The 15,231-nt window shown below is 35.5% G+C and overlaps 1 protein-coding gene across 4 annotated transcripts in view; it reads right to left on the reverse strand.

Annotated features, from left to right (window-relative positions):
* LOC129226423 (sodium/potassium-transporting ATPase subunit alpha-4-like) overlaps positions 1-15,231 on the reverse strand; it is a 94,869-nt gene that overhangs the window by 36,342 nt on the left and 43,296 nt on the right. For 3 of the 4 annotated variants that reach the window (XM_054861023.1, XM_054861025.1, XM_054861026.1), the window contains one exon: positions 4,147-4,248. The exons of the other annotated variant lie outside the window; for it this stretch is intronic. In XM_054861023.1, the coding sequence (XP_054716998.1) occupies positions 4,147-4,248 (102 nt within the window). The remainder of the gene's footprint in view (positions 1-4,146; positions 4,249-15,231) is intronic. 4 annotated transcript variants of the gene reach the window in all.

Raw genomic sequence — 15,231 nt, forward strand, 5'->3', positions numbered from 1 at the left:
ACAGAAGAATCAACCAGAATGGTTCCAGCAGGGGGACTTGGTGTTATATTTAAATTCATCAATTTCTCTGTTGGTACATTTCGTTACACTTTGTTCGTCAGAGAAATTGACTTGAGGTGAACGAATTCCGGAACGCGAAGGAAAAGTAAGTCCTGTCAAATTTTATCCGAAGATAAAAGCTATCAAGTTTGATACAAGATATATTTTTAAGTTCTGCCTTAAGAATACAATATGTTGATAATTTTGCCTTGAAAATATTGAGAGAAAAACTGAAGTTTAAGATTGTTTAACAAACAATCCCACTTTTGAGAAAGTACCCCTCTCCCCTCCCCCGACGATTTTGTGATTAGGAATGAAACTATTACATTATTTCATAAATTTTCAAAAATTTATAACTGTGCATATGTTATGCTGTTAACCATGATATTTGTCATTAGAAATTCAAAAAAAAAAAAAAAAAATCCACGAATGATTATAAAATTGCTTGTATTATTGCTCTTAGATATGAAAGAATTGAAACTGATATGGTATGCAATGCTATAGTAAAGAATTATATTTTAGAAAAAATCACGGAAAAAGGATTCCGAAATTCTCGGAAACGTTTTTGAAAATTGTTTGGAGAATTCCGAAATACTCGGAAACGTTTTCGAAACTTTTATGGACCACAGCTGCACAGAATACTCAGAAACATTTCTGGAAATTACGGAAAGAGGATTCCGAAATACTCAGAAACGTTTCTGAAAATTACAGAAAGAGAATTTCAAAATACTCAGAAACATTTCTGGAAATTACAGAAAGAGGATTCCAAAATACTCAGCCACGTTTCTGGACATTATAGAAAGAGAATTCCGAAATACTCAGAAACGTTTTTGAAACTTTCATGAACCGCAGCTGCACAATATACTTAGAAACGTTTCCGGATTTTTTTTACAGTGTTGCAGCACTAAGTTAGGCCAATGGCGTGGGACAGACAGAGGGTTTTAAAATGGTGCACTAAATGGTTTAAACAATTCAAGAAAAATTATTATACCAAATATCTTTTCGTGGCGACACAAATGTGATTTTTTCCTTAATGTTTTTTTTTTTTTGGAAGTACTTAATTCAAATAGAAACATGTGCCTTTAAGGATTAAAGCATGATTTTTCACAAAAAGATCAAGGGAAAACACAGAGGCAATAGATAAATAAAAACATGTGAGAAAAAGGAGACACATAGTAAAACGCAAAACTAAAGGAATACAACACTAAATTGAAACACAAAGGCCAGTCACGTGGAGGGCAGTCATTGTTTTCTGAGGGAAGGTGAGTCAATTCACAACTCATGTGCTACCTGTCGAACAGACAGCATTCCCGCGCAGTTTTGTTTTCCAGCATGCCCTCTAGATTGTTTATTTTGTCGAACAATTTCTAAACGGAAAAAATTCGAAATCATAAATCATTTTACTTCGACACTTTTATAACTTAACTAGTGGTACCCGCACGACTTTGCCCGTAGTAGAAAATTAAAAGGTCATTTGGTTCGCCTGTATATTAGCAAATAATAGATGATGATTTTCTCGCCAATTCGCTATGTTAAATGGCTCACCCACGTTACGGTTCCACGTTATGATGATTTCGTAATTTACTATTCCACGTTGTGATCATTTGCTCGGAGAAATTTTCTTAAAATTGGAATAAAAAAAGAACAAAATCGAATTTTCTAAAAATCGCTTCGAGATGCACACCCCCATGCTACAAACTAAATTTGTGCTAAATTTCATGAAAATCGGCCGAACGGTCTAGGCGCTACGCTCATCACAGAGATCCTGAGAGAGAGACAGACATCCAGACATCCAGACAGACTTTCAGCTTTAAAGATGATTGTTGTAAAATACTAGTTTAGCATTGTAGACATCAAGAAGCTAATAGTTCTGAACTAGAAGGGGGAGGGAGAGTAAAAAGATTAGCATGGACAAAAAGCTCGTATGACTTACGGATCATTCCACGGAAGAGGCGGCATTTTACCCCGCACGTCACAACTATTATACTGTATTAAAAAACAATAATTATAACTGTAATGCACAAAATTTTTGACTTCAGAAATCACTCATACGTTTGTTTCTGATTTCTTAAGCAAGAAATGTTTGCTCATTTCCTTCTTAAATTATTGTTTTTAATGGAATGTAGTACCTGCCACGTAAGGGACAAAATGTCCATTTTTTCCGTTTAATGGCTCTTTTACATGTAATGATCAAGGAAACAGTAAATTGGGGGACCGGGGCTCTTTGTTTTAATATATATATAATATATCAGCTACCCTAATGCGGTATTTTATATACATGTAAGGACTGTTATGATGCCCCCTCTCCCCCGAAAGTAAATTCTGGCTGCGCTGTTGGTAATGTTGGTCGATAGAAATCTTAATGGGGGAAAATGTCGAGCTAGCTGTTCAATATACACAGCCAAAAGTAAGTGAACAATTTCAAAAATTGACATTTTTGTTCAAATTTCTGGAGAAATATCAGACAAATTGTCCCTAAATTTTGTCAGTTTAAGGCTATATTTGATTTCACACGTTTACACAAAAAAAATAAACAAAAATATTTTCCGTTTTTCACGAGAAAGCACTTCGTCCCGCCTCCTCGAATGGAGAATTCCATTTTACGCGGGGGTGATTGGTAAGCAATCCTCACGCTTCTAAATGAACAACCAGACATCCTTAACTTGGGTGGGCATTTTAAGGCGTAAAAATGTCTTCGTCTCCTTTACATCACTTGCTTCACTTGTCTGTTGCAGTTTCACTTATTTGTTTTTATTTTTACATTTTAAAAACTGCTGCTTTCACAACAAAATGCTATGATCCGAATATACCTTCTGCCGAAAACAACGAAATTGAATCATCGGATACCATGTGACGAAGGAGGAGTCAAGTGCCTTCTCGTGGAAAACGGACAATATATAGATATACATACATACACACAGCGAGACTCTGGTAGGACCTTGACAATGTTTACCTCTTTCTTGGATAATAAAGAAGGATAATTGGCACTGATTCGAGGGGAGGCTACTTTCGCAGTAGTTGTGCAAAAATATTCCAACTCAAATAGATCCACGTAAATAACCAATGCGCCTTTTAAACTTAATTCCCCAAAAAGAGGTGAACATAGTCAAGCTCATGGCTCAACTTATCAGAGGCAAGCCATACATCAGTGACGCACTTGTGTGATCTTGCTTTTTCCCCGATTAATTACGATTCTATGTATTTTGTGCATAGAATAATTTGAAATAAATAATTTAAAAAATAAAATCTTCATGTAAAAAAATAAAAAAAAAAAAAATATTGTGCACTTTTCTTACAACGAATTGCCTATAAGAAGCTGGATGGTGATTACAAATGAATAGACTGTAATAATCAAATATTTAGTTTTGAAATTACAGATCAAAATGAGATACTATGAACTTGAATCCATTTTTTAATTGTGAGAAAAGTAAAAAGCGTAAATTATTTTGCTTTCTGGTTATTTATTTAAGTATAATTCATTGAATAACGATAATTAATTATTCACTGGCTTAATTTTTACTTTTTCTTTCTCGGGAATCGATAAAATCAAGTCTAGAGCCGCTGTATAGATAGGCCGACGCATCAGCTTAAGTTTAGCCATTTTGGATCGGACTTTTCATTATTGCACTGCTAGGGTTACCACAGCAAAGTTTCAGATTTCGCCAAATTTGCCGAAAATAATGTTTTATTTAATAAACAATTCAACGTGTGCCGCTAATAATTACTCACAGTGAACAATCACCAAATGCGATAACTCGCCAGAAAAGACAACCACTCAAACACGCGCTCCGATCCAAAATGGCTAATCTTAAGCTGATGCGTCGGCTCGTATATGTAGGGGCCTTAATCAAGTCAATATATTTGACGGGGTTTTGGAATATGACGTGAAATTGAGGCTTTCGACCTTGGAGATTTTCTTTGCAAAATTCCTATGTGCGCCATACATACACACATTTTAATTGCATTTATTAAGTTTCCACCTGAAATTCATGTAGATTTCCTCAACATGTATTACTCCCCAAAAGCCAATTCTCCACTCTTTCCCAAATGAAATAAAATTTGACGTCACATCAAACCCGCACGCAAGTAAATAAATTCGTTCATTACCTTCCTGAATCCCAGACACGAACGAGCCGAAGTCGCTGTTGAGTAAAATGGCATCAGCAGCTTCGTTGCACATATCGCAACTTCTCAGTCCCAGACCGATGCCTGAAAAATGACGAAACCCATTATTTTTGAATCGGAGTGTTATTTCGAAGCCTTAATAAATTCACCGCAAGCAGCGGATGCATATTAGAGAGTGAGAGAGAGTTTTCACATGATGTTTTCGGAAAATAATGATTCAATAAAAGGTAATAACGTCTCTTGCATCAGTGAGAATGATTATTGAAGTATAAAAGTGTGGTGCGTTCTATTTATTTTTGATAAATCAATAGAATATGTTCGCCTTCATGGATGTAAGCTTAAACTTATTAACTCTCTTTTTTAAGGGACATTTTTAGTAAAGAAAATCGGTAATGATTTCATTTATAAATATCAAACTCTCATCAGTATTGAAAGTTTAAATGTTTTTATGGTAGACTAGGGGCTCGTCACGATCTTGGTCGGGTTGAAAAAATTATCTGTCTTCAATAAATAATCTGCAGATTTTTTTTTTTTTTAAATATCATGGTATAGATCTTATCATGATACTCGTACATACGCTTTTTGCTTCATTTTTATGAGGTTTTGAAAGAAATTGATTCACTTCATTTCCTAATTAAGAGAGACCAACCTTTTCTTCCCAGTGAACAATATAATCTTCCTATATATGAAGTTGTACGTATTACCTTCAGTTTTGAAGATGGTGATGGCATAAGAAATTTTCATTGGAAATTGCAATTACTTATACAGTAAAACCTGTAAAGTTGACCACCTTTATAAGTTGACCACCTGTCTAAGTTGACCACTTTTGTCAGGAACGGAATTAGTCCTATCTTACATAATGAAGGAAAACCTCTGTAACTTGACCACCTCTCTATCTTGACCACCTGTCTATTTTGTCCACTAATATACACCAGCTTTGGTTTGAAGTAGTGTAAAAAACCCTTTGTAAGTTGACCACTATGCAAAAGAATTAGATTGTACTAAACGTTTCATCATTTATGCCTCAAATAAGTAACCAGTCCCATTTTAGAAAAACATATGAACATTTATGCTTCCATCGAAAAACATTGGGCCAATGTTAAGTCCCAGAAAATGAGCCAAACTTCAATCAAGAGTTATTTTGTTGAAAAGTAGATTACCATAGTTACAAATGTACAAGAAAAAATCAAATGAAGAATTTGAGTCACTTTTGACTTGTTATGAATTTTTAGGAATTGTTAATATCAAGTAAGTACTTTTTCGCTTTTCATAAGCAATGGGTTTTTTTTTTGATTGATTCACAAAAATTTTAAATTTGTATGATACTTTATGCGTCATTTTGGTAAATAATTTCTAAAAATATTTAAACAACATTTTTTTTCTTATTGTTTTAAAGTAATGTTAAACAATGAAAGTGAGTTTAAAGTATTCCAGTTAGTTAAAAAATTGCATGGGGCGAAATGACAAAAAAAAAAAAAAAAAAAAAAAAACATTACTACCCCTCTATAAGTTGACCACCAAAGTACTGCACCGCAAGTGGTCAACTTACACAGGTTTCACTGTATTAGAAATGAAAATGTGCAAGGACCATGGGATTTCGAGAAATACTCCTGACTGACCTGCTGCTGATGCAGTTAGAATAATATGGTAAATTATATTAGTCATATGTTAGTGTTAAAACATCGATGTGTGAGCGTCAATATATTTTCCACCATCGATGTTTTTGCTTTCGATGATTTTTCGATCTTGATGTTTGAACCTAAATATTCTTAAAAATGTTTTGAGTTTACGTTTATGATGAAAGTTTTTTTATTGGGAAATTTATATCACATAGGGAAAAGGCATATTTTCTATTGTTAGTTGTCGGTTGAAGTAGCCTTACATATCAGAAAAAATTGTAATGTTTTTTTTACAGCACATTGGTAAAAAATATTGAGCGTTTCTCAAGTTTTTCTCAAATGCAAACATAAGTTTTTTTTATTAGTTTTTCCCGAAGATTTTTGGAACCTATGTTACAGAAAAACTGGAGTGAAACGAAAGCAAGTGTAAAAAAAAACCCCTCATAAGTCGTTGATTTAAAAACTAGAATTTAACTTTAAATATATATTTAGTATGAACTTTAAATTGCTATAAATATTTCTAACTTTAGAAAAAAATTGAGTTTTAAATTTACTTTGTACAATCCTTCCGTGAAATTTCATCGGAAATAATATAAGTATTCTAGAACAATAATTTATCATGCATCATATTTTCTTTTCTGTTCTTCTCTTTCTTTTTTTTTTCTTTTTGTGTACACGTGGTATCATTTTTGAAACGATTTACATAAGTCTCTAGTTGATTCGCATTATTTATTAAATTACTTACTTTAAGCTTTTACATTATTCAGGAGGAAATTTAAAAGATGTTACGAAATTATTCCAACTAATTTGCATTGATGTTTTCATTTTTTGCAATCCCTTGTGTGTTATTTAATTTGAAATATTAAATGTCAATAATTAATTATCATTATTATTATTAGCTTTTTTTTTACAGTCCAAATATCTTCTAAAGTAGTAAACTGATTAGTCTGGGTTTAGTTTTAGCATTAAAGCATAAATTTTGGAGTTTATTACGCAGGAATATTCATTAAATTGAATATTCCTGCAGGAACATTTTATTTTGAACATCGATGTTTTTTCCTCGATGTCGTACGACTAATTGTATATTACTATCCATATAAATCAGTTAATAAAATCTAGTCGAACTTCTTAAAAAAAATTACATAACTGAAAAAGCACTTATTTACGCAAGGCCTTAATTTCAGTCGCAAGGCTTTTAAGTGTCTTTCATTGAAGGGAAAAAATGTGGGACAATGTTTCAACTGCAATGCAAAACTTAGATCGTAGTTTTTAAAATTTCAAATACTTGAATGAAATTCTAATTCGAAGCGAGGATTCCACTACAAGAAAGGGGGAACATAGCATCAAAAATGGTAGAAAACTATAAGGTCTTTGATAGCATGGCGTAGACTGCAGCACTGAAAGTTTTAGGAGGTTCGTTTTAGCGGAATTTTAGGAGGGTCCTGTTTTAGCAAGGACGGATATAAAGGAGGAGCGGTGGGGACGATCACCCCTCCTTGAGCCAAGGTATAGGAAGGTCAATCAGTTTTATTTACGATATTAAAGTTCCAAAACGCAATTTTACCATAAGCTCCGATGGCGTAAGGAAAAAGAGAGCTCTTTCCCGAAATTCAAGTCTTGAAAACGCAATCGTAGTTCATCTTTTATTACTCCAGTCTACAGATGGAGCAACTTTGTAAAGGAACTTTGCAATCCTTTACAACTGGAACTTTGTAAAGGATTTTTTCGAAATTGAAGTTCCAAAACTTCAAGTTTTGACGATCTTAGATGATATTAGAGATAAGTTCGAGGGTTCTTAGAGAATATTTTTCGAAAAAAACACAACTGTAAGACACACCTTTGATTCCGTAAGGATAAGCGACGGTGTTTAGTACACTCCTCCCAAAATTTTTAGAAATTTAAGTTACAAAGAGTAAAGAGCAAAAAATAATCTTCCCCTCCTTGAAAACTTTCTGGATCCGTCCCTGTGTTTTGGTGAGTATGTTTATGGGAGCACTCAGTAGTTTTTGAAGGGTGTGTGCGAGCGCTCTTGTGGGACGGGCAGCCCCGGTTCAGCGATAGATATTACAATAAATAATTTACTACACATTTATTTTCTGTAAATAAGCATGCAGAAAAAAGTCTCGTCTTAAAAACTTATAATATTTCTAAAAATGAAAGTATAATTCAATGAAATTAGGTGAAAAGCTTTTCGCGTAGTCATTTTTGCGATTTAAAACAATCAATACACTTTTAAGTTTTGTCAGCTGTCTTTCATCCATAAGCTCACTTCTTATTTTCCATTGAAAAAGGGGTTATTTGTAACACTGAAATACGTGTCTGCAGTTTTCTGCAATTTGTGCAATTTAACGTTGTTATTTCTTTCTCACTATTAAGTACCTCGTTTAAAACCACAAATTCATATTAAACAGTATGTTAGAAAAGAAGCAAAACTACAATGCTGAGGGAAATTCTTTTTTGCATATTGTATAAATTATTTTCAATAAAAAAGATAAACTAATTTAGATGGCTAATAACATGAGTAACTATTGCGGATTCAAAGTAGTTCAGCAAAAACGATCAATAAATAGTTATCATGCTCCTACTATAATCGGTTCTCTTCCGCACTTAAAGCATAAAATAGAACCACACTCCACAACAGTCGAAACGTGAAACACAATTCTGCTTTATACTGATGAAGCTTCAGGATCCGAAGTCTGTAGTTCGATGAGGCAGAATCGATTCATCTTCTAAATGTTTCGATTGGATGGAACAGTATACTGGAAATAGTATGTGTACGATTTCTTTCGGTTTTCGGCTTGGAGAATGCCATCTATAACTTCTTTACCTCTATTCAGCTCAATAACGTCTTAATGATGTACATTTGGAAAAATAAGGGCTGGATGAAAAATTATTGTACGAATAAATTTAACGGATGATTGATTATTGGGCATTTCAGGCGTTCCTTTGACGCGATGAGAATGAAATTTCATTATGCAACGAAAATTATGAGATTGACATCTTCATATGTAAAAATCCTACTCAAAGCAACCAAATGTGTTATTAGGGTTTAACATGTATAATTTTTTAAGTACTGGGCCAAAGCTTCCTTACGTAGAAGTCTGCTGTGAAACTGACTAGGGGCCTTATATGCCCTGCACTTAAACATCAACACGTATAAAACACTCCTCACAGCAACTAAACCAATTGTTGGCAGGTTTCTACATTAGGATATTTCTTACGTAAGGATTTTGTCACTAAAGCGTTCTATAGAAACAAACGAAGAGCCTCATTAATCTCTGTCCTGTACGAAATGTCAGTTCAAAATTACTCCGCTTGTAAAAATCTGCTCAAGGGATACAAATCTGTTTTGTCGGTTAACACTAAGTCCTTAATTGTAACTTAAGTAGCGACACGTTCGCCATCTTAAGACTAAACGCCGATTTGTTCCAATGTGTTCTTTGATGAAGTAAGGCAAACACACCAGTAGTGGCCAGTGCTTCAGTAGTAGCCACTTCAAGGTATATATTTGAAAAAATAGGATTCCAGGTCTGCCAATGGATTCAAAAGTGCATCAAACGTGCATGAGATATTACCTCCTGCACGTTTGAATCCATTGGGAAACCTGGAATCCTTATTTTTTCAAATATAAACCTGAAGTGGCCACTACTGAAGCACTCTGAAGCACTGGTCACTACTGGTCATAGGCGCCCATATGCAAAATTCTAGGGGGGGGGGGCGGCTCAGAAATTTTTCCAATGGTTCAACAGAACATTTTTCCCGTAGAAACCGATTTCAGTTCAAATTAGAGATAGTAAAACTTGACATTTTTAATAACTTATTCATTGATGGATAGAAAAGAATTTTTTTCCCGTTTTTGCAAAGAAAAAAGCATTAAAAGCAAGGAAGTTCTCATTTCAAAGGGGGGGGGGACTTGAGCCCCCCCCTGGCCCCCTATATGGGCGCCCTTGCTACTGGTGTGTTTACCTTAGTATGCTTTACTTCTTGGTTGTGGTTTCTTATCAACCAAATGTTTATCCACAGTCGAGAAGTAAAACATGCTACTTCATCATAGCTTACATAGGAAGAAAGCGACTTTTAGCCCCAAAATGTCGGACCTGTTGTTACTTAAACTACGGTCTTGGACTTAAGACGGATGCATATTTTTTACTAACTGAACAGAAACGACAATTTTGATAGCACAGCAACATGTCACGACGAAGTTGCAAGGACAACAGTGCGCTCCACAATGGTCATAGTGACAAAGTAACTGTGTATGAACTGCGACGCATCACTAGAGTCGCACTGTGACATTCATTTTGGACATCTTTCCCGTGACTTTATTGCGACCTCGCTGCACCAACTCGTGGAGGTGACTTTGTGACATAAGAAGACCTCGACGTCACTGTAACGTCACTTTGCGACGTCGCCGCGGACTGACGTTTTGCGAACGCTATAAAATGGTTGTTAAAGTCATGACAACCATTTTGAGACTATCAAACGTTACGTGTGCTTCCTGGGAAGCTGCTGCAACCTGTTGACGATTTTGCATTGACGTTTTGCGACAATCACGCGACGGGGATCCTTATGTGACTTTAACTGCAGAGCACCATCTTAGTCACTGTGCTATTAAAGTGGTTCCCCAGTTTCATAGCGACGTTTTGAGAAAGTTGGATACTTCGCAAGATTTTTTTTTCTCTTCGATAAGTATACAGTGCTGGTCAAATTATTAGACTAAGACTTTATTGATTACATAACTATAGACACATTAACGAACAGTGAAATAATTATGTAATATTTAGTATGCATTCCCTTGTTCTTGATGATCATTTTAAGTTTTTCGGCATACTTTTCACAAGGTTTACACCATTTCTTAACTTTTTAAAAAAGGAGGTAAAAAATTGTTTATACTCACTATTACATATGCTCACATAAACATACTCACTAATTACCTAAAACTAACTTTAAATATAACAGAACAGACTAATAAAAATGACTAGCGAACTGTTTAAGCTGATTGAGGTTATGTTCCTGGTAAGAAGATAAACAAGGAACATAAACAAAGCAGAGACTGCTGCCACCTGCAAACATTAAATTATGCTAACATAACGTAATAATCAGTGTACAGTATGTACTGTACTTTAACAGAAAAACAAATAGTATTTTAATACAAATAGTGTACAAAAAAAAAACTCTTTAGTCTAATAATTTGACCAGCACTGTAACAGATGCAGTTAATTTTATTACTTAACTTTAATTACATTTTCTGATTAAAACTTGATAAACTGCCCCTATGCGTTACTACTCAGTTTATTCTAATTTTCTAATCGACCGGAAAGCAGAATGTGAATGGAATAAATATGCTTTTTCATGTGGACTCCTTAAGCCCATTAAATGATTGGATTAGTAGAATAAATAATGAGAGAATTTTCTCTAACAGCTCTAAATCTCATTATTGGATTTTTTCCCTCTATAGCTATGATAAAATAATGGGAAAAAATAGTTTATGAATTCTTTCATTCGTTAATACTTGCTCTTTATGAACGAAGTGATTTCTAATGTTCGTTCACAGTTAATTGAAGTTTTTTATATTGGAATTTTGAAGAAAATAAATGTTTTTCCTGAGAAAAAAACTGAAATATAGAAGCATGAGGATAAAAAAAAAATTATCAAATGAAGATTTTAATTTCATTTATTCATCAAAATCCTAACGTAAACCTATATCACCCAATTATGTGCCCCCCTTTTTTTAACGACTTTTACCGATGTGAATTTAAAACTATAATTACTACTATTTTACTTTGATCGTAAAGAACTCTGGAAGATATCAATAACGATATCTTATGAAGAACATAGAAATATACACGACTATAATTTGACTACAGCTGGAGTGAATATCTGTCTTTTCAACACAGTCTTATCAAAAATTTGAACTCGGCGTTATATCTTAGATCCCTCTTTTATATGCTAAAGAAAAAGCGAGCTGATGTGTGCATCACATGACTTCCTTTTACTCCAATTTAATGTCATTTTCTCATTATTGGCAGTTTTAATGCGATTCAATAGTTCATTCTCTAAATATCACCGGTGGCGGATACACCCGGCGGGCAAGCGGGAATTTGCTCGGTGGGCCGGTCATGTTTCGGGCCGATCAGTTGCCCTGTCTACAAACAGTAAAATGTAAATACCGCTACGTAAATTCTCTAGCTTCGATCCCTCTTTACGCATGGGCTCAAGCCCGCGGATGGAGGGTGCAAAGCCGTCGCTAAGGGGGCCATGGGGGTGCTACATCAGCCCAGTTTTTCAGAAATGGGACCGCCAATTTAATTTTAGTAATGCAATAAAAAACAGAAAAACAAGGGCAGTATTTAAAAGTTGAAATACTTTTCTCCATTTTTCAATTTCATCGATGAATTGCAATTCACGTTTACTTTGCTTATGAATGGCAATTCACAATTGTTACGAATTGTAGTTCATAACTATTGCAGTAAAAGTGACAAAATGGATTTTTTTCAATAAAGCTTTAACAGAAAATGCAATCTTAAAACACAATTTGGAGCATCCAAAATTCTGTATTATGAAGATTATTTAAATAAAGACCTCCTAAATGTGCGTTTCTAACATTTTTTTTTTTTTTTGCGAAAAATAAGATATTCAGTTTCTCTCACTCAATATCCCTCGAAGGGTTCAAACTAAGGGTTGAAGACCCTTCAGGTTAAAAATGATTATATAAAAAATATGATTTTCAGGGGCCGCCGACACACCGACCTTTTCTACCATTTACCTTTCCTATTTTTTAAAAATGACAAATATCATCCTGAAAAGCAGAGTTATGTAAACTGGTGTGCAAAAATTAAGGACGAGACGGTTTTTTCAATATAACTTTGTACAAAAGCTTTCCAAATCAACACATTTAATACCGTAAGATCTCCAATACGTAAGGACATGTGTAATGTAAGCAACACTTACTAAAAGAGAAATCAGAGAGATAAAAAGAAGCTTTATTGAAAATGTAGCATGGAGCGCAATGCGACTGAAGGCCGAAACATCCCTGTGATGGGTGTCCAGCAAGAAACATCCGGTCTTTAGTAGGAGATATGATCTCCCCCGACTGCTAGGCAGGTTTCACAGCTTCTGCCCATGCTGAGAATGAGGGTGTCAATGAGTTGTTGAGGCATTGCTGCCCATTCGTCTTGCAGCGCCAGTCGAAGCTCCCGAATCGTTACTGGTGGTAAGGTACGAGCTGTCAAGCGTCTGACTAGAAAATCCCATACACGCTCGATGGGATTGAGATCCGGAGATAGTGCCGGCCAATCCATACGTTAAATATCCTCACTCTCTAAGAGCTGTTCGGCAGCTACTGTGCAATGACATGATGCATTGTCGTCCATAAAAAGGAACAGCGGACCCATATAGCGCCTCTACAAGACGCACATATGGAAAAAGAATCTCGTTACAATAACGGGTCCCGTTGACTGAACCTGCGTCGAAGATGTGAAGGTCTGTACGACTACCAAGCATGATGCCTCCCCAAACGAGAACACCGCGACCTCCATACCTGTCCCTTTCAATGATGTTCGAGGGATGATTGCGGCTTCGCCGCTCTCTCCAGATGAGTATGCGATGAGAATCGCTACTCAAACTGAATCTTCTCTCATCTGTAAAGAGTACTCGTCCCCATTCATTGTCTCTCCAATTCCGGTGTTCCCGGCACCACAGAGAACGCCTTCTCCGATGGGCAGGCGTTAGAGGTACACACCGTATAGGGCGTCGTGCAAACAGACCACCACCGTGCAGTCTTCTGGCCACGGTAAAACGCGATACCGGTCGTCCAGTAGCCTGTGTCGTGTGTCTAGCGATTTCTCCCGCTGTCTGCTGCCTGTTTCTTCTGGCCTGTAAGACAATATACCGGTCATCTAGGGGTGTGGTTCCTCGTGGACGACCACTACTGAACCCCCGGAAAGCTGTTCCTGAAGTTTGAAATTGTCTCCAAAGTCGTGAAACGATGCTGTGAGCAATTCCGAACTTTGCAGTCACACTTGTCACACTGCGGCCTTCCTCTAACTTTCCAATGATTCGACCTCGGGTTAAAGCATCCAGATGTCGTCTAACAGATTGATTATTCGCCATTTCTCGCTGAGGCAGCAACTCGGTGTGATTTTAACTGCTATACGACGTGCAATCTCTTTGCCAGAATTACTGATCTTACACCGACAACATGTTTTATACTACTCAGACACTCCCCCATTACGTCTGCCTGCATATCTGCGCATGTGCTACCGTACATCACCTTACTTAATCTCCTGATTGATCTTTCTGTCCGCTCTGCCTCTTCGTTCAGCTGATATGCTAATTTTTCGACTTCGTCCTTAATTTTTGCACACCAGTGTATATAGAAAAATACACAGACCCCAGAAATATGGTTTAACAAGGAGAAAAATTAAAGTATAGCGAGAGAGATTGAAAATATATTGAAATTAAGAGTCACACCAGTAGTTCTAAATGATTGAATGTAAAAATCATGTATGAATCGAAGTTTTAAACAAAACTTTATCAAGAGGTGAAGAAGGAATGAAGAATGATATTTAAAATAAAGAAAGTGAAAAAAAGAACAAAGATCATTAAGTTTATTTAAGTCACCAAAGCACCAAATCAGTTCAAGAAAAGTTTTTAACCTGGGGCCGCAGATAGCTTGCATTTCAAGCAAATAAAATTACTAGGCTGTAAATTGAAAATTTTACTATGAAAAATCTAAATGCAAATGGTTCTGAAGGAGAACCATGTTACAGGGTTTTCCTTTTTTTTAAAAAAATCAATTAAATAAATAAAAGAAGATTGGGACGTAGCCAAAAGGGGGGAAGAGAGGAATTCAAAAGCTTATATCTTCCTTTTTAGTCACCAAAGCTTGCCTAAAGTGCGTTTTTGAAACTTAGTTTTTTAAGGAATTCCAGAGAAAAACTCCCGAACAGAATTCTTTAGTTTAACGTCATTAAAGATCGCCTACAACAGCGTATTTGGGATTTCAGCTTCGAAAAACTTCGTAGAGAGTATTTCCGCCGCAATTGACCTAGAAATATCCTCACTCCATCATTAAAGAGCGTTAGAAATCAGTGTCGAAAAATTTTCGGAGGCCCCTTAAGCATCTACTTCCCATAATATCATTAAAGATCGTCTAAAATTACCTGTTTTGGGCTTCAATCTTAAAAAAAAAAGGAGGAAAACCCCCAGATCCCCACTTTTCCCATAACATCATGACAGAAGATTTCTTTGACCTATTCCCAAAGATTTAATTAAAACCTCAAATTTAAATCTAAACACCATACATCAAGGAATTTTTGTAACTGGCCATAGTCACCAACAGTGGCCAAATTAAAACAGATTTTAAAAAAATCGCCAAATTTGTCGCCAATTTATAACTTGTGTATCCATCGAAATTAACAATGATTTTCCCCCAAAAAGTAAAATCGAT

Source organism: Uloborus diversus, chromosome 7 (genome assembly GCF_026930045.1).
Source record: "Uloborus diversus isolate 005 chromosome 7, Udiv.v.3.1, whole genome shotgun sequence".
Lineage (NCBI taxonomy): Eukaryota > Metazoa > Arthropoda > Arachnida > Araneae > Uloboridae > Uloborus > Uloborus diversus.